This window comes from Bos grunniens, chromosome 5, assembly GCF_055505025.1.
Source record: "Bos grunniens cultivar Pamir isolate PY7600 chromosome 5, Bosgru_T2T1.0, whole genome shotgun sequence".
NCBI lineage: Eukaryota > Metazoa > Chordata > Mammalia > Artiodactyla > Bovidae > Bos > Bos grunniens.
Genome location: NC_141169.1, coordinates 108,757,291 through 108,776,129, shown reverse-complemented (window position 1 = coordinate 108,776,129; position 18,839 = coordinate 108,757,291). Strand labels below are relative to the sequence as shown.

The window sequence follows — 18,839 nt, the reverse complement described above, 5'->3', positions numbered from 1 at the left end:
TACCTCCATCTGAGCATCCAGCGATGACGCTGTTAACATTTCAGTCCAAATCTCATGAGATTCATTTCCACACATGAAATACACCTTTCAGAACAGGATGACACTGCCACTGCTTTGTCATCTTAGTACTCCCAGTTGCGTAGGAGGCTAACAGAGGTCGCTGGTCCCGCAGATGCTGGGGGCAAGGCAGGAGCCTGACTCCGGTGTCCTGACTCTGAGGCCAGTGTCCTTATCTTTGAACCCAGCTGCTGTTCAGACTCCAAAGGAGCAGGAGGGACTGATGGCCCTGGACTCGGAGCCCCAGCGAAGAAGGGTTTGCTCTGACCAGGCTTTGGGGAAAAGACCCCGAAACCACCCGGGTGTCCCACAGCTCAGCACAGGCTGCTCAGAGCTGCTACCTCCGCACAACTGGACTTTGTCCGGCAGTAAATAGCTCCAGGGATATGGGGTCAGCTGTCAGGTAGGATCCAGAAGGAGCAGGTGCCCGGTGGCAGGAACTGACCCCACAGGGCAGCTGGAGATCTGTTTGGTGGCCTTGGAGGGCTCGTCTCTTTGTATTTTTAGAAACAGCGAGGGCACAGCAGTGACCCAGCAACCGCCTCACTGCCTGTGCATCACCCTGGGCCGTGGAAAGGGGCTGGCAGCCTGGGTCCGGGCTAGTGGTTCAGGGCAGGACCAGTCGCCTGCCCACCTTTCCTCCCTCCTTCCTCCCACTCTCCCTCCCTTCCTCAGCACCTGCTGGCCAGATACTCAGCTGGGCACTAGAGGCAAGATTTACTCAGGGCACTGGCCTTCCACTGCAGTCCACGGGGCCACAGAGTTGGACAGGACTGAAGCAGCTGAGCACACACACGCACTGGCCTTCCGCGAAGGTGGTAAAAGAATAAGAGCTGACCAGAGGCTTACAGAACTTCCCAACGCAGGTTCAATCCCTGGGCAGGGAAACAAGATCCCACATACTGTGGAGCGACTCAGCTTGAGCGTCACAACTAAAGAGCCTGCAAGTCGCAGCTGAGACCCAAGGCAGCCAATAAATATTTAAAAAAAAAAAAAAAAAAAGGCATGGTTTCCTCATCGGCAGCCAGAGTCTACGTAAAAATAAATAAACAACGTTAACAGCAGGAACTCTGGCATCAGACAGTTGTTATTGTTGATCAGTCGCTAAGTCGTGTCCGAATCTTTGCGACCCCATGGTCTGCAGCCCGCCAGGCTTCTCTATGCTCCGTGGTCTCCCAGAATTTGCTCAAACTCATGTCCATTGAGTCAGCAATGCTATCCAACCATCTCATCCCCTGTAACCCTCTTCTCCTCCTGCCCTCAATCTTTCCCAGCATCAGGGTCTTTTCCAATGAGTCAGCTCTTTGCATCAGGTGGCCAAAGTACTGGAGCTTCAGCTTCAGCATCAGTCCTTCCAATGAATATTCAGGGTTGATTTCCTCTAGGATTGACTGGTTTGATCTCCTTGCTGTCCAAAGGACTCTCAAGAGTCTTCTTCAGCACCAGAGTTCTTCAGCGCTCAGGCTTCCTTAGGGTCCAACTCTCACACCCCTACATGACTACTGGAAAAACCATAGCTTTGACTATACAGACCTTTGTCAGCAAAACGATGTCTCGGCTTTTTAATATGCTGTGTAGGTTTGTCATAGCTTTCCTTCCAAGAAGCAAGCATCTTTTAATTTAATGGCTGCAGTCACCAACTGCAGTGATTTGGGAGCCCAAGAAAATAAAATCTGTCACTGCTTCCACTTTTTCCAGACAGACCAGGGTTCAAATCTCGACTCCCCTGTCTCTAGCTGTGTGACCTCAGGCAAGTTGCTTAATTTCTCTAAATCTGCATGTCCCCTCTTAAGGTCTATGAGAAGGAATTGAGATAACAGATAAACATGCTTAGAAGAGGGCCTGGAATGTGATAAGAGCTGGAGAAATGGAGTTATGGAAAGAGAGGCTGTACATGTGGAGCATTCTGGAGCTTGGGCTGTCCCGTGTGGGCAGCAACCCCGATGGGTCATTCCCAAGGAGCCCGGGGGTTTGGGTGAGGATGGGCCTGGGGCTTCCACAGCCCTTTAGCCGATGGTTTGGCCGAGTTCAGCAGCGGCTCACCCTTTTAACCACACACTAGCTCCTCACAACAAAGGAGCTGGAGGGCTGGCATCCTCTCCTTTTGCCAAAGAGGAGGCTGGGAAGCAGAGGTCTTGTGAGCTGCCTGAGGTCACCAGGGGAAGAGATGGCACCCCAGGCTCCAAGTGCAGAACCGCCTGTCCCCTGACCTTCATCTTTTTCAGACCCCGGCCCATGACACCAGAGCCTCTGCTCAGGCTGCAGGAGCTGGGGCCGGGAGCTGTGATCCTAAGGAGGGAAGACAGCTCTGCTGGGCCTGGAGGGAGAGCGGGTGACTCCTGGGGCTGGGGCAGCAACAGGCCTGGCAGTTAGGCTCTGCGCGCAAGGGGGCATATGACTCAGAGCTGGCTAATATTTTTTTTTTAACTTTTGGTCACACTGTGCAGCCTCTAAGGGATCTTAGTTTCCCTGACCACTGATGGAACCCTTGCTCCCTGCGGTGGAAGCAAAGAGTCTTAACGGCTGGACCACCAGAGAAGTCCCAGGGCTGGCTAACCTTGAGGGTCGTGTGCACCTGGCTTTGATCCATGGGCACCCACTGCCTACCCTCTGGGTCTCACCTGCTTAGAGTGGCAGCTGGGCAACAGCAGTGAGAACAATAGCGTCTCCTGCCCGGCACCAGGCACGGCCCACCCCAGTGACAGTGGACACACACACACTTACAGAGGTTGTGAAGTCACACCAGGGCCGCATCAGGAGTGGGCACACCCATGGGACACCACCTCCTGTCCCCGCAGACAGCTCCATGTGGGAGGTCCAGGGAGCGCTGCTCGGCGGTCCTGCCGCCTCAGCCCCTTCTGAATGAACACAGGGGTGACAGAGCCATCATTCTCTCATCCAGTGTGCCGGGCTAGGCGCCGATTTCTGGGACACAGCAGAGAGCAAGACAGATAAGTCCTTGTTCCCGTGAAGCTTATCTACTGGAGTGGGACTAAAAGGCCCTGCTATCTCCCTTTCTGCTTCCCTCTTTAGGCGCTTGATTCTCTGCTAAACCTTGTCATGTTAGGGGACACGGGGAGCAGGGGTATACGGGAGAGGCAGGGACCTCTGGACATGCCAGGGAGCTGAGGACATGTTGGATCTTGGCAGGCTCTGCTTATGGCTGGGTGGGGTGGGAAATTCACCACCTTCCCTTTTCCCATCTCCGTGTCAGATATGATCTCCCAATGAGGTCTGCTCCCCTGGATGGCAGCCAGGGACTGTCGGCACAGCCCTCGCGGCTTCTGACTGCCTGAGGTTCCAAGGAAATAATTCTCACCTTCTGCAAACGTATCATCCAGTGGGAAGGTACAAAATTAATGTGCACCGTCGTGTGGAATGTTGATATTTTGCTTTATGACTTTTTAAAATTGGAGGATAGCAGATTTACAATATTGTGTTGGTTTCTGCTGTACAACGTGAATTAGCCATAATTATATATATATTTATATGGCTTCCCAGGTGGTCGTAGTGGTAAAGAATCCACCTGCCAATGCAGGAGACACAAAAGACGTGGGTTTGATCCCTGGGTTGGGAAGATCCCCTGGAGAAGGAAATGGCAACCCACTCCAGGGTTCTCGCCTGGAGAATCCCATGGACAGAGGAGCCTGGTGCGCTACAGTCCATGGGGTCGCAGAGAGTCAGACACAACTGAGGACTGAGCACACACATATATATATACGTATGTAATTATATCTCCCCTCCCTCCTGAGCCTTCATCCCCTTCCTATCACTCTAGGTGAAGTAAGTCCGAAAGAGAAAAACAAGTACTGTGTATTAGTGCACATATATGGAGTCTACAAAATGGTACTGATGAACCCATTTGCTTAACGATTAGTTGTTCTGAGAGTCGTTTCCATTTACCTGTGTGTTGCCTCCCATCTGGACTCAGGTCCACCGCAAAATCTAAGGTTCTGCAAAACCAAGAAGGGCTCTGTAAATGTTTGAGTGAAGACATGAAGACAGTCTGAGGGTGAACAGGTCAGGCCTTATAAACAGGGTGGGCAGCACCTGGCCCTGGGGACTGGGGTTGGTGGTCTGTGCTGCCAGCTGGAGTCAAACGCAGGGTTGGATTTACACCCTGTTCAGTGAGAAGAGCTGGAAAGATTCCCTCTGCATCCTTCAGACTAGGGCACACCTCTGAGGGGTTTCCAGGGGCTAAAGACTATAATGGGCTTCCCAGGTGGCTCAATGGTAAAGAACCTGTCTGCCAATGCAGGAGACGCAAGCGATGTGGGTTCAAACCCTAAATCCTGAAGATCCCCTGGAGGAGGGCATGACAACCCACTCCAGTATCCTTGCCTGGAAAATTCCATGGACAGAGGGCCTGGCAGACTACAGTCCACACAGTCGCACACAGTCAGGACTGAGCGACTGAGCATGCATGCAAAGACTGTAGGGGTTGAGGACACAGGCTCCAGAGCCTGTCTGGGTTCAAATCCCAGCTCTTAAGATCAACAGCTGGGTGATCCCAGGGCAAAAGTACTGAACTGCTCTGAGCCTCACCCATCTCGTCTGAAAAAATGGGTCTTGTTAAAAGAATTCAGGGACAGCCGATGGAAGGAAGGGTCTAGCACAGAGCTTAGACGGTGGCAGGCATGTGAAGCGCCAGCTTCAGTGTGGTAGCGCGGAGTCAATGGATGGCACTCACACTTTAGCCGCGTCGGAATCCCCTGGAGGCTTGTGAAAACACAGATGGCTGGGTTCCAGCCTGCGTCTCTGACTCAGAAGGTCTAGGGTGGTGTCTGAGAATCTGCGTTTCCAACAAGTGCCCAGGTGCTGCTGCTTCAGGGACCACAATTTGAGAACCACGGTTGTGTAACAGAAAAGAGAATTCAGGTGTAGGGTTCTGGCGCTAGGACTGTCCCTTATTATCTGGTGACTTTGGACAGCTAATCACTGAGTCTCAATATCTTCACGTGTAAAACGGGACTGTTAATACCCACTTCACAAGAATTCCCTGGCAGCCCAGTGTAATCTGGGCTGTAATCATTGCCAAGGGCCCAAATCCAATCCCTGGTCAGGGAACTAAAAGCCTGCAAGTCGCTTGGTGTGGCTAAAAAAAAGAGAAAAACCCACTTCATGGGGGTCAGCCTGGTATATGGTATCTCAGTATTCAGTTATCATTGTTTAAATTCTGGCCAGCGTGTTGGTCCTGGAAGGATGGGGTGGGGTTACCATGAGCAGAGGTGGGTCAGGAGGGCTTGGGGAATGCTGCCAAGAACCCCAAAGCCGGGAGCAAAGTGCCGGGTGGGTCTCAAAGCCCCAGAGCAATGTGTTTATTCGGAAAGAACTCCTGCTCCATTTCTTTGGCAGTTTCTGTGTGGCAAATCCACACAGAACCCTGGTGGGGGTTGGGGTTTGGAGAGTGGGGGAGTAATTTGGCTGCATTGGGTCTGAGTTGCAGCACGTGAGATCTAGCCCCACGGCCAAGGATCGAACCCGGGCCCCCTGCATTGGGAACTCCGAGCCGTACCCACTGAAGTGTTAGGAAGTCCCTCTAACCCCCTTTTGTCAGAGAGAAAGTCACCTCACTTCAGCGGGATCAGCGGCGCTCCGGCCCAGCCGCGCGGTGCGCTGCCGCCCCCTGGCGGACGAGGAGGCGCTGCACACCCTCCCGGGACGGTCTCCGAGCCGAGTCCGGAGTGCGGGCGGCAAGGCCCGCGGGCATCTGGGGGGGTGGCTGGCGCCTCGCAAGGCTGCGCCCCCGGCCTGAGAGGAGACTCCTGGACCAGTTGGGTGTTATTACGGGAACAGCCCGCGGACACCCCACCCGCGGTGGATTAGAGACTGTTGACTTTTAAGGGCGAGACCCATTGCGCTTGGCACAGCAAGGCGGCAGGCTGAGTGCCGGCCCCAGACACAGGCCTCGGGGCTCTGGGCCTTTGCGGGCTTTGGCCTGAAGACCAGTGGCAGCGGCCAGCCTGAGTCACTGGTTCCCTGAGGCCGGGAGAAAGGGCTACCCCTGGGCCAGGGGTTTCAGTTTGATATTCACTGTCCAAGCACCACACCCCTCACCCAGCAGTTCTTGGGTCTGCAACCCCACCCTCAGAGATCCCTTCTTTTTTAGCCTTTTCTGGAAAAACTCCTTGAAGTAAACCCTTCATATAAAAAAATTCAATGCTGTCATCATTTACTGTGCCTTTAATGTGGGCAAGCCACCAAGGGGACCCAGGAACACGGAAGATGCATTCCCCCTAGGAAAGCAGGCACTGGAGGGGCCTCCTGGAGAGGAGGGTCTAAGAAGGGAGGGCTGACCTGGGAGTGGGGGGCCACGGGGAAGAAAGGCCTTCAGCCCTGGAGGGAGTAGAGCTGGCGGAAGGGTGGGGTGTGTTCAGGAACGGTGAGTCATGTGGTGTGGCCCAGGAGGGAGGGTGAGTCTCGGCACAGGCTGGAGAGGGAGGTGGGAGCCAGCCAGGCAGGGGGTGGGCGTGGGGGAATCGGGTCTGCACAGCAGGGAACCCAGGGTAGGTGGGCTTGTCTGAGAATCTCCCTCCCTGAAAGAGGCTCCCCGGCAGGTGAAGAGAAAGGTTTCCAATGAGATGGGCTGGGATGGGTGTGTATGAGTGTTTAGTGTTCTGACTCTTGGCGACCCTAGCGGCCTCATGGGCTGTAGCCCGCCAGGCTCCTCTGTCCATGGGCTTTAGCAAGGATACTGGAGTGGGTTGCCATGCCCTCCACCAAGGGATCTTCCCCACCCAGGGATCGAACCCACGTCTCTTACATCTCCTGCATTGGCAGGTGGGTTCTTTACCCCTGGGGCCACCTGGGAAGCCCACCTTGGGTGCGGAACCATTTCAAAGATGGGTGTGAGGGGCTGCTGAGATGACAAAGGGGAATTTTGAAGTGTGGGCGGGGCCAGGCCATGTCAGAATCCTCCACTCAGATGCCTCTCCGCCCACAGGTGGGAGTGTGGGCCTGTGTGGGAGGGACTTCCCTCTCATCTCCTCCTTGCTCTAAGGCTTCAGTCTTCAAAGCACATTCACCCACATTATCTCATTGATCTTTTCAACAGCCCTCTGAGCTAACCAGGGCCTGCTGCTGCTGCTACTGCTAAGTCGCTTCAGTCGTGTCCGACTCTGTGCGACCCCGTACACGGCAGCCCACCAGGCTCTCCAGTCCCTGGGATTCTCCAGGCAAGAACACTGGAGTGGGTTGCCATTGCCTTCTCCAATGCATGAAAGTGAAAAGTGAAAGTGAATTCGCTCAGTCGTGTCTGACTCTTCGAGAACCCATGGACTGCAGCCTACCAGGCTCCTCCGTCCATGGGATTTTCCAGGCAAGAGTACTGGAGTGGGGTGCCATCGCCTTCTCCGAACCAGGGTCTATTATTCTCATTTTACACACGGAGAAGCTGGGTCCCAGGTGAGACAGAATCATAAATTCTGCTTTATATTAATCATTGGCCTCCTGGGGTCCATACTTCCTTTTCTAAAAATACTGTATTTACTTTTGGTTGTGCTAGGTCTCCAGTTGCATTGAGCAGGGGGCTACTCTGTTGCGGTGCGTGGGCTTCTCATTGCGGTGGCTTCTCTTGTTGCGGAGCACAGGCTCTAGGCACTCAGGCTTCAAGAGTTGTGGCCCACGGGCTTCAGTTGCTCCAAAGCAGGTGGAATCTTCCAGATCTGGGATGGAACCCTTGTCCCTTGCGTTGGCACGCAGATTCTTATCCACTGTACCACCAGAGAAGTCTTGCATACTGTGTTTTAATTTTTGTTGTTGTTGTTTTATGATAGTTCAAACACTCAGACGGGTCAAAACCCAAAACATCCAGATGAAACTTTCTCTGTCAACCCTATTCTCTCCAACCCCTCCTGGGTCACCTCTTAGCAGTGTGAACTCTAGCCTTTTGATTATGGGTGTTGGGCCCTTTCTGCAGGGGCTCAAGGCACAGCCTGCTGTGACCAGAGGAGCCCAAGGCAAGTGTCGCCCCAGGAGGGGTGTTATTCCTCCCCTGAGCAAGTGTACATTCGGTCTTCTTTCATCTGCAGCCACATGAGTCTATCTTTAGATCCTAAACTCCTTGGAGGCTGGGAGTCTATCTTCTGGGAGGCTGAAGTGTAGGAGTCACAATTACAGGCTCTGGCAAATAGAGAACTGGCATAAAATCTGTGTTGCCAAACCTTGAACAGGTTACCCAGGCTCTCGGAGAGCCTCCATTCTTGTCAACTACAGTAATCACAGGTTTGATCCCTGGGTCGGGAAGATACCCTGAAGAAGGAAATGGCAATCTACTCCAGTGTTCCAGTCTGGAGAATCCCAGGGACAAAGGAGCCTGGCAGGCTACAGTCCACAGGGTCGCAAAGAGTCAGACACGATTGAGCGACTGACCGACCAACCAACCTAAGGGTGTCCTGACCCCTAAGGGTGCCCTGACCAACTTCATGGGACTGTGTGAGGACTGGATAAGATGACTCATGTCCTGTGTTTAGCCAAGTCAGGCACAAGGTCTGTAATCTGTAAGAGGAATCTGTTGTCATCCCCACTGCCGGGACCTACTGTGCAAGCCCATAGTAGGACAGACCCAGGCACCTATTCACACTTAACCCTGACAGAGGCTGAGAGCTCACAGGTGATAGGGTCTGCATGGGGGCTCATTGTTAAGATGGCTCATTATGTCGACCTTGCAAACAAAGAGGAAATCACAGTGACCCTTGAGACTGACCAAATTGCCCAAATGGCATCCTGTTATCTCACTGTGCCTATCTTCTCAAAGCTTCGAGACCACCAGATTCCAGACCTCCAGCTACGTGACCGTCCCTTTGGAGAACTTCTCATTGGTGGGGTATAAGAAGGACTCTGTCAGAAAGGGAGGACGCTGGTTCTCCTTAAGAGTCAGTCACCCTGTCTTTTCCCTCTAATAATTTTCTCTTTTCTTGCCTGACTGCCGGGTTTGCTCTCTTCTTCTCTGCACTTGCCTTACAGCACCTCATTAAAGGTGAGTTGGCATAGTAGGTCGCCCCAATCCACACACCTGAACGAATCGCTCTTGCTGGGCTAGGATCCGCCTTTCCCCTTTTTGAAACCAGCCTGGCTCTTTGCCATCTCCTGCCAGGTGGCTTTTCTGGGTAGTCGGGCATCTTGAGGCCAACACGGGGCCAACAGCCCATGGCTCCTCTGGGCCTGTTGTGTCTGACGCCCTGTGTTATAGCTGATCCACAGGGAAACTGCCATGTGGCTTTTCTCAGGGCTGACTGACTCAATGGAGGGTCACCCCTGCCCTGGAGCTGCCTAGGGTGAGTGACTCAGGGCCTCTGACGCTGGCCTGGTGCCCAGCCACCTGGACTCTGCCTCTTAGAGGGTATATCCCCGGCCCCTGAGACTCCACTCAGAGGAGGGACTTCCCCGCACCTAGACCGCCCTGGCTTGGAAGGGACATAAGAAATCATCTATCCTGCCTCCCTCATCTCGCAGATGAGAAAGGGAGCTGGGTGATGGGAATACCGAGCTTGTCACAGAAGCGGGATTTGGACCTGGCCTGCCTCCTGTGGTTCCCACCAGCTGTCACAAATCCTCCTCTCCTGGCCTTCCCACCAGGCCTTCTCCTCCTCTCAGGGCCCCCACTCCTGCATCCAGTGGGCGGGCTCCAGGTCCTAAACTCTCTGAGAAGGGCATCCCATGGCTTTTTGGTAGGACAGTTACTTACCCCCTTGGGAGAACACCCCTGTAACCTCGTTTCCAAGAAAGGGCAGAACGATCTCTTGAAGCGGGCGGCCCCCACCGACCTTACTGTCTATAAGTTCAGTTCCGTTCACTCCCTCAGTCGCGTCTGACTCTTTGCGACCCCATGGACTGCAGCACGCCAGGCCTCCCTGTCCATCACCACCTCCTGGAGTTTACTCAAACTCATGTCCATCGAGTTGGTGACGCCATCCATCCATCTCATCCTCTGTCCTCCACTTCTTCAACCTTCAATCTTTCCCAGCATCAGGTGATGGTGGTGGTTTAGTTGCTAAGTCGTGTCGGACTCTTGCGACCCCATGGACTGTAGCCTGCCAGGCTCCTCTGTCCATGGGATTCTCTAGGCAAGAATACTGGAGTAGGTTGCCATTTCCTTCTCCAGGAGATCTTCCCAACCCAGGAATCGACCCCAGGTCTCCTTAATTGCAGGCAGATTGTTTACCAACTGAGCTATGAGGGAAGCCCACCCAGCATCAGGACCTTTTCAAATGGGACAATAAACAACTGCAAAACTGTGTTTACTTTTCTGCTCAAAAAGGCATTCCTTCCCTATCCAACCCAAGTTTCCTCAAGAAACAAAAGTACAGGCCAGCAAGGATGAAGGGATAAATAACCGTCTGGCGGAACAATGGAGCGCAGTCCACGGCTTCAAGGGTTGGAACCCACACCAGCCTGGGGAGCTGGACTTGGCAAGCGGGCTGGGGACAGTGCAGTCTGAAACGGACCGAGGGCAGGGCGAGGAAGAGCGCGCGCACGGCTGTGCCCGGCGGCGTGGGGCGCCCGCGGCCCGGGGCGGGGTCTGCGGGGTCAGCCACCCCCGCTCTCCCCACCCACGTGGCCTTGCCGCCCAGAACGCCGGGCCCCAACTTCGTGTCAGCAGAGCCGGCCTGGGTGCTCAGCCGGCGCGGTGGGCAGGCTGGGGGCCGCGCATCTCTAAGGAGGACCCTGGGGTCTGGGCCCCCCCGCGCCCCCCGCTGTCCTGGAGGAACAGTGAGGGCGGAGGGGGGCTGAGACAGACGCTGAGGGCCAGGGGTCCCTGTGAGACCGACCTCAGATGGGAAAAACGAGGCTCGGAGATCTCTTTCCGTCTCACTCGGACGCCTCTCGAATGGCATTAACCCCCCGTTTGTGGGTGTGGAAACTGAGGCCCAAAGTGGGAGGCCCAGAGCCGGGTGGGGGGGGGGGGGCGCGGGCGGTGGGGCGTCTAGGCCCCGGCCCCCGCCCAGAGGAGCCGGACAACTACAAGGGCCATCTGCGGCCCGCGCCCACCGCGCCGGCTCCTCAGACCCCTGGGCGCAAGAGGGGCAAGGAGGGGCCGGGCCGGGTGGGGAGGGCGCGGGCACGGGCAGAGGAACTGAAGTGACTCAGGCCGGTGCGCGCAGGCCGGGCCTTTGTTCCCGGACGCCCGGCCTTATTAAAGGCCCAGCGCCCGAGGCAGGCGCGCGCCCTGCGGCCGTCCCCGCCCACCGGCCGCACTTCTGGCGGGGCCGGGCGGGCGGCTAGGGTGGGAGGGGGTCGCTCCTGGGCTCCTGGCTGTGAACAAAAGAGGGGCATCCATCAGGATTCGGGGGTTCATCCAATCGGATCCTCAGGCCATAGGGAGGGCCCCCTCTAGTCATTTCAGTCATCCCTCTGCCTCAGGGCAAGGCTGCACCTAAATCGTCCAGAAGAATTTAAGAAAACCCTTCCCCTGCTTTTGGGGATTCCCCAGGGGCTCAGAGGGTAAAGCATCTGCCGGCAATGCGGGAGACCTGGGTTCAATCCCTGGGTCGGGACGATCCCCTGGAGAAGGAAATGGCAACCCACTCCAGTACTCTTGCCTGGAAAATCCCACGGGTGGAGAAGCCTGGTACATGGGGTCGCAAAGAGTCAGACACGACTGTTATGGGGACTCCTTGCTAGGCACCGCCTCCCCGAGTCTCTCAGCCGTCTGTCCTCTAACCACAGCCCCCACCTTGCAGTGTGACTGGCCCACCCAAGTCAGCACTGGGTCATTTCAACCCCTGTTTCACACCTTTGGTGGGTTTTAGGTCAGCCGAAGCAGACCTGGGAACAGGCTCCCATCCTAGCCTTTGTGAGGCCAGGTTTCACACCAACCCTGCCTTGTCAGTGGATTCCTCAGGGAGAAACACCAAACTGTACCCCACCCCCCAGCGCCCACACCCCTGCGGCCCAAGCTGCTCCTTCGGACCCGAGCGCCACCACGTGGACACGGGGCAACGGTGCCTTGCGGGACCAGAACCTTTCAACATGTCTCCCCGGCTCTGGGCCCTCATTAGGCTGTGCATCCATATCCAGCGCCATCCTAAATGAATCACCTCAAAACGCGCCCAGTTCTTTCAAGTGACTGCAGGTTGCCTGCAGCATTCCGTTTGCCCCCTGCCCCCCAGCCCTGCTTGTGACCCTCTCTTTTAGAGTAAGTGGCTTCTTGAGAGTAAAACTTCATCTTAATGTTTCAAAAGCAAATCAAATGTAAATTATGCATCAATAAATTCTAGCTAAAAAGTAATAACAAATGAATTCTTTTGACCGGCCTGTACTCCTGTGTGCATACATGCATGTTCACAGACGTGTGTATAATGGGCCGGGTGTGACAGCTGGGGTGTGTGTGCCCGAGCAAGGCTGTGGCTGCAGGGGTCCCCACGAGGTCAAGTTGGAGCAGAACCCAAGAGCGCGCAGCTCCTGTTCCATCTGTGGCGCTCTGCACCCCGCCTTGGGGCCCACATCGTTCTGGGAGGAGAGAGGCCTTTTCCTTGTCCACTCAGCCTCAGAACTCCTCATCCTGTCTTCTGCAATGCTCTCCTCTCAGGGGAAAACAGAGGTGGTAAAGAACCCACCTGCCAGTGCAGAAGACTCAGGTTCGATCCCTGGGTTGAGAAGATCCCCTAGAGAAGGGATTAGCAACCCATTCCAGTATTCTTGCCTGGACAATCCCATGGACAGAGGATCCTGGGGGGCTTAGGTCCATGGGGTCACAAAGAGTCAGACACAACTGAAGCGACTTAGCACACCCCTTCCCAGCCTCTCAACCGCTTCCCTTCTGGAGCCTCCCGGGTAAGCCTGTATTTTGTCCCCAACAGCCTGGGAGCCCCAGCCCAGGGAGCAGCCCGCTCGTCAACCTGAACCGTTATGCCACCAAGAAGAGCCTGGCGGAGAGCTTGCTGGACATGGCGCTCTTCATGTCCAACGCTGTGCAGCTGAAAGCGGTGCTAGATCGGGGTCCGTCCTCCTATAACTACTTCGCCCTCGTCACCCTCCTTAGCATCTCTCTGATCCTGCAGGTGGTCATCGGAATCCTCCTTGTGGTCATGGGTGAGGAGCCCGGGCCTGGAGCTGGCCTCGGGGGGTGGGTGGGAAGAAAAGTCCCGAATGCCTCCCTGTCACACCGTGCGTTTGCACAGTCTTACACTAACCTGCTGTTAGCCCTGTGCACCTTCAAGTGCCCAAGTAACAACCACACAGTGCAGGCAGGCACCCTGACCTACCTCCTAGCATCCCATCTAGTAGCCAGTACAATACCTGCTAAGTGACCATGCTCACTAACTCGTAGCAGCATTCCTTAGAGCGTGCATTCCCCACTCTCAGAAGACCCAGTGTAAGTTTCCAAAATCGGCTCTATTGAGTACCACGTGAACACCCCTCATGATCAGTGAGGGAGAAGGCATTGCAGCACAATGGCCACCAACTCCTGATCTCTGAGGGGCTGTGGTGGGGGAAGCTCCAGGCTGTCATCTCCCCACCCCCAGGCCATCATTTGCTTCTCCCTCTTCTCCACAGCTCTACTGAACCTTAATGAGGTGGAAAAGCAGTGGCGACTCAACCAGCTCAACAACGCAGCCACCGCCTTGATCTTTATCACTGTCATGATCAACATCTTCATCACAGCCTTCGGGGCACATAGGATTGGGCTCCTGGCTGCTGGGACCCCTCTCTGAACAAGACCTGGAGCCCAGGTGAGGGAAGATGGGAGGTGCACAGGTGGCCCTTCTCACCTCTGTGGGTTTGGGCTGAGAGAGATGCTCGCCAGGCAGAAGGGGAAGAATGTAGACCTGGGGCAGGGATGAGGTCATGGAGCAGAGCATGGGCTGGGACTCACCAAAGTCCTCTGCTCTCTCCTCCTAGGCTGAGCTTCTCTGCAGCCTGGGAGGGTGGAGGCTGCGGTTAGTGGGGGAAGAGGGAGATGCGGGTGTTCTCCTTGACAGAGTCCAGGACCCCAGGGAGCCAGCTGGCAGCACAGAGCCTCAGGCCCTGCTTCAGGTTTGGATCCGAACCCGCAGTTGCACCCTGGGAAGGCACCAGGTCGATTGTGTGACACTTGGGCCCGAGGCGCTGGTCTGGCCTGGCCTGCCCTTCTTTCTCTTCATCTCTTTGCTTCCCCTACAGGTGCTGGGCCTGAACTGCTTCTCTCCCCCTTGATCTGCCAGGCTGAAGGGCACAGCATACAGCTTCGGGGAGAGCTCCTAGACTCAGAGGGCAGTGTAGACACCCCTGCTTCCTACCCTCGGCGCTGGAACAAAGATGGGCTCTTCTCCCAGCTTAAGCGGGGTCATCTGGGCCTGGAGTCCTGAGCTCGGACTTGAGTACCACCCACCTGTTTCCTGGGCCTCAGGCATGCCTATGGAAAGCTGGGTCTGCCCAGCTTAAGGACTCTGCTTCTGACCCCACCCTGTTCCTTCCCTCTGCCCCAGCTTGTAGGATGGAATGATTTCTCTCCATAAAGCTTTCTGCAGATCCACCATGAGTCAATCTTTGTGTCTTCAATTGTGAAGGCTCAAGCACCCGGGCGGGCGGCTGTCTCCATCTGTGTCCTGGAAATGGCTCAAAGGAGCAACCCCAAGCCTGGAGGGGAAAAGGCTTTTAAGTCACGCCCTCTCCTGTGGGTTCTGCTCTGAGTCAGGTTTCCCTGCTCAGTGCCTAGGGTAATTACCATCTGCTGCATTAGCAGCAGACCAGTCTCCTCTGGATGCTTTTTGAGAAGCTCCAATTGGCTGCCTCTGGGCTTCCCTGGTGGCTCAGACAGTAAAGAATCTGCCTGCAATGCAGGGGACCAGGTTCTATCCCTGGGTCAGGAAGATCCCCTGGAGAAGGGCATGGCAACCCACTCCAGTACTCTTACCTGGAGAATCCCATGGACAGAGGAGCCTGGCAGGCTACAATCCATGGGGTTGCAAAGAGTTGGACATGACTGAACGACTAACAAATTGGCCGCCGCAGCTTTCACAGAAGCACCCTCTCTTGGGCATGTGCTTAAGGAATACAAACTAATTTCAATCTCTGCCTAGATCAGATATGACCAGGATGGTACCTTTGTACTGTAACGCATCAACAGGGCACGCCCAGCTTAAACACAGATGCTTTTCGATTGTCCGCTCTCTTAGAATAAGCCACACCTCAGATCCTCACCCGACCTTCCTGTGTCCATCAGCCTTTCTCAACTGAAAGCTCCAACCTGCATGAATCTACTGCACAGGAAATATTCCTCAGACAGGAACCTCGTGGTCCCCCTCCTGAGTAAACCACACTGCAGGGAAGGCTGCCTGCCCCCCCCACGACACACACACACATACAGGTGATGAAGGGCGATACGGAGAGTCCCTGGCATGTCCACTGGAGGCCTCAGAGCTTAGAGATGGCCACGTGAGCCTGGGCCCTCTGCCCAGCCCTCTCCCACCCTGATGGGCAATAGGAAAACACGAGGGCATTTTGTTTTCTGAGACTTTGCTGTATTTAACGCTTTCCCTCCCCGCACCCTACACATTTCCCTACCGAGTAGGGGCCGTGCCAGGCCCCCTCCATTAAGGCAGACGGTGTGGAGGTAACAAACGCAGAATGCAAGGCACTGGCTGGGGCAGGGGGGTGGCAGGCCGGGGAGGGGAGGCTGGGCAGACGTCTGTCCTCAGGAGGAGTGAAGCAGGAGGACCATCTGGGTGGACTCAGGCCTTGCTGGGCAACGCCCAGGGATAAAAGTAGCCCCAGAAAGAAACCTGGCCGCCCAGGCAGCTGCGGCTCTCATCTACTCCCTACAGTCCTTCCCCGAAGGCACAGCATGTGAGCCAGGACCATAAAAGGCCATAGCCTGAGGGCAGATCGAGCATCCACAAGGTACAATCTATTAACCGAAAAGTCTGTGTCCTTCATGATTTCTTAGGCGGGAGGCAGGGGTTCTCGTCAACCTCCAGAAGGTTCTCGCCGGGCTCCATTCTCCCACAGGCCAAATTTGTGCTCTGGCTGACCGCGGGGCCCACCGGGCAGACCCTGCAGTTCCACACACCGAGACCTGGACTCCATCACGACACCGAGCCTGGCCCAGCGGACTGGCCTCCCGGGCCCCGCCGCACCTGCTCTGGGCCCTTCCTCACAAATGCTGGGGTTTGCGAGGCCGCACGTCCAGGGCACCGGTGGTGAGTTAGAGCAGTGCAGAAGGCAGCAGCAGTAGAAACATCCCCAGTCTAGAGGCGCCTGGGACCATTAGTGCAAGAGAAGTGTGCGATGCGATCTAGGTGACAGAAAGGGTGCCCCAGGCCTCAGAGGCCGAGGGCTGTGCTCCCTGAAACGGCTTCACTTTTCAGTCCTGCTCCCGCTCTGTGGACAGAACGACATCCTCGCCTCACCTCCCCAGACCTTCCCCCCTGGGGCCCCGTTCCCCAGTTCAGAGGGTCTTTCTCCTCTTCCTCCCTGCGGGGCGGCAGGAGGGGGCTGGGCTGTGAGGACTCAGGCTTCCCGCTTCCCTTCTCATCCCTCCCCTTGGACCTCACCCCTCCCCTACCCCTCTCCCCGCTCTGCTTCATGTGGTCCCCAAGGCCCAGCTCACAGGTGGCTGGGACAGAAGGGGTCTTCTCTCCCTGCCATCCCCCCCATCCTCCCTCGCCTGTGATGCACGTCCGCCCTGCACCGGGGAGCCAGGAGCCCACCACCCCAGTAGGTTCCCTGGCCCCCAACCCCCTGAGGCACTGGGAGGAGTTGGTCCACTCTGTGCTTCCAGTCAGTCTGGAGACAGTGCGGCTGGAGGGTGAGGTTAATGCCCTGATCGGCGGCCAGCTGTCGGTCGGCTACCTGGAAGGTGTATGTGTCCCAGAGGCAAGGACCCACGGGGCAGCTACTAATGGCTCCACGTGCGGCCAGCTCCCCAGTTGCCCGGTCCAGGGCCCAGGGACGTACCCGTGGGTCTGAGGTATGCAGGGAGGGAGTGCCCTTCCTATAAATGTACAACTCCACCCCTCACAGTCTATGCTGGGTCTGGACATGTGTGGTTTTGGTTTTCTGTTAAAAAAAAAAAGTAAAACCCCAGTAAAATTCATCCAATAGAAAAGCTTCCAGTCCATGGTCACTGCCCCGCTAGGAGCCCCGGGTGGGCACTGGAAGGCACCTCCCATCAGTGTGGTGTGGCCAGGCTGGGCTTGCCTCCCTTGACCTGGTCCCGCTGCCCTTCCTGAGAACTCTGCCATCTCTGTCTCGTCTCCTGGCCCCAGAGGCCCAGAGGTGGAGGACGGCTGCTGGGGCAGGGGGTACCGACTCGGAGGCTGCTTGGGCCCACCACGGCCCCTGCTCCCCTCCCTTTCCGCTCCGGCAGTGAGCGGGCACTGGCCGGGCCACTGTGGTCCAGGTGCCAGAAGCCATCGGTCCAGCAGGTGCCCCCCAGTGCCGGGGTTAAGGCGTCTTCATCTGGCGGCGGTTCCACATGCCCCGCTTGGAATGGAAGTGATGGAAGAAGTTTCGGAGGGAGAGACGCTCCACTTCCAGGCCAGCTTGGAGGATCCTGGGTAGGAGGAGGGAGGGATGAGCCACAGAAGCACCGAGGGAAGTGGGGAGAGGGCCAGCCCGCCTGCCACGTCCCACGGGGCAGGGGTTGGGCAGAGAGCCAAACGGCCTGGGCCGTGTCTCAGAGCCTCTCTCCCTAGAAAGGATAAATGGATACAGTGGTGGATGTGGTGAGGACCAGTGAAGAAGGGTACAAGTGCTCACCACACCTGGAGGTCGGCCAGCAGGGGTCCCTCCACCCTGTCTGATGGAGGGAGGGGGAGTCAGGAAGCAGACCTTGTCCCAGCTCCCACCCTCTTCCCGTTGGGAGGCCTGTGCTCCCAGCAGGTGGAAATAACTGGAATTTGGAGCAGTTTCTTACTCCCTGGGCCTCACAGGAGGCAGAACTGTGGAGGTCTGCCTTCCCCCAGGGGTGGAGGTAACACCAGGCTTCTCTCCGCTTTGGGGTCTGACCATGGAGCTTTACGGGAGCTGTGTTATCTAACACAAGCTCCCTCACGGGCCCTCGTTTGCACCTTAAATTCTCTTAATATTGTCACCTTCTTTCCTGCCTGCCTGCCTGCCCTCTAGGGAAAAATCAAACAGATCCGATTTTCAAGTTTTCAGATCGGGTTTTCAAGACAGTCATAGCTGAGAGATTTAGGGCAAGTTGTTAACTTCTCCTCAAGGCTTAGTTTTCTCACCTGGAAAAGAGAGATGACCACACGTCCCTCCCAGAGTCTGGGGAGTGGAGGATGTCCACTAAGAAGGGGGTGGAGGATGTCCATCGCCTACCCAGTCAGGTGCCCAGTGACTAGGTGGTGAGGAGGTGTCCGGTCTCTCAGGGAGAAGAGTGTCTTCCTCGTCAGGGTCCCCTCCCCCTGGGCCCCTGACCTTGCCCCGTCTACCTCCTCTGGACTCTGCTTCAGCAATTACATCCTTTCTCTCTTGGATTCTCCTCCTCTCTCTCCTTCACCCTCACTCCTAAAGCTCAAATCTCAAGGTGTCATCCATTTTCCCCCTCCTCCCCTTGGTGGCAAATTTCCTGAGGAATTTTGAGGTGGAATCTCAGACTAAGCCTCCTGGTTCCTCACCACCCACACACACGCCCTGAAACGCCCTCTCCCTGCATCCCGCCAGCCTGTCCTCCTCTGCAAAACTGCCTTCTCCCGGGGCTCCAGGGACCCAGAGCCTCCTGGATACTCAATGCTTTCAACGGTCCACGCTGGCTCTTATGCTGACCCTGTGTTGACTCTCTCATAAACCCCCCAAAACTCCAGCCTTCTCCCCAGCCATGTTCTCCCGGGTGAGCAAGGGGGTGCCCA

General features: G+C 56.2%; 2 protein-coding genes and 1 long non-coding RNA gene across 12 annotated transcripts in view; 1 reads left to right on the top strand and 2 right to left on the bottom strand.

The window, feature by feature from the left end:
* The window catches only part of LOC147372983 (uncharacterized), a 39,366-nt gene extending 33,748 nt beyond the window's left edge, over positions 1 to 5,618 (bottom strand). For 2 of the 4 annotated variants that reach the window (XR_015164431.1, XR_015164430.1), the window contains exon 1: positions 4 to 2,757. This is a non-coding gene — a long non-coding RNA (uncharacterized LOC147372983). Of the gene's footprint in view, positions 1 to 3; positions 2,758 to 2,781; positions 2,983 to 3,960 lie in introns of those variants that run through there. The other 2 variants (XR_015164428.1, XR_015164429.1) reach the window with 2 other exon arrangements.
* Positions 1 to 14,512, top strand: part of NINJ2 (ninjurin 2) — a 72,438-nt gene extending 57,926 nt beyond the window's left edge. Inside the window, exons 2-4 of one of the 2 annotated variants that reach the window (XM_086402488.1) lie at positions 12,858 to 12,996; positions 13,555 to 13,730; positions 14,161 to 14,512. In XM_086402488.1, the coding sequence (XP_086258614.1) occupies positions 12,858 to 12,996; positions 13,555 to 13,712 (297 nt within the window). In that variant the 3' untranslated portion in view covers positions 13,713 to 13,730; positions 14,161 to 14,512. Of the gene's footprint in view, positions 1 to 12,857; positions 13,090 to 13,554; positions 13,731 to 14,160 lie in introns of both variants that reach the window. The other variant, XM_086402487.1, reaches the window with a different exon arrangement.
* A 966-nt stretch (positions 14,513 to 15,478) lies between these two features.
* The window catches only part of B4GALNT3 (beta-1,4-N-acetyl-galactosaminyltransferase 3), a 97,528-nt gene continuing 94,167 nt past the window's right edge, over positions 15,479 to 18,839 (bottom strand). For all 6 annotated transcript variants that reach the window (XM_086402479.1, XM_086402481.1, XM_086402482.1 and 3 more), the window contains exon 20: positions 15,479 to 17,533. In XM_086402479.1, the coding sequence (XP_086258605.1) occupies positions 17,425 to 17,533 (109 nt within the window). In that variant the 3' untranslated portion in view covers positions 15,479 to 17,424. The remainder of the gene's footprint in view (positions 17,534 to 18,839) is intronic.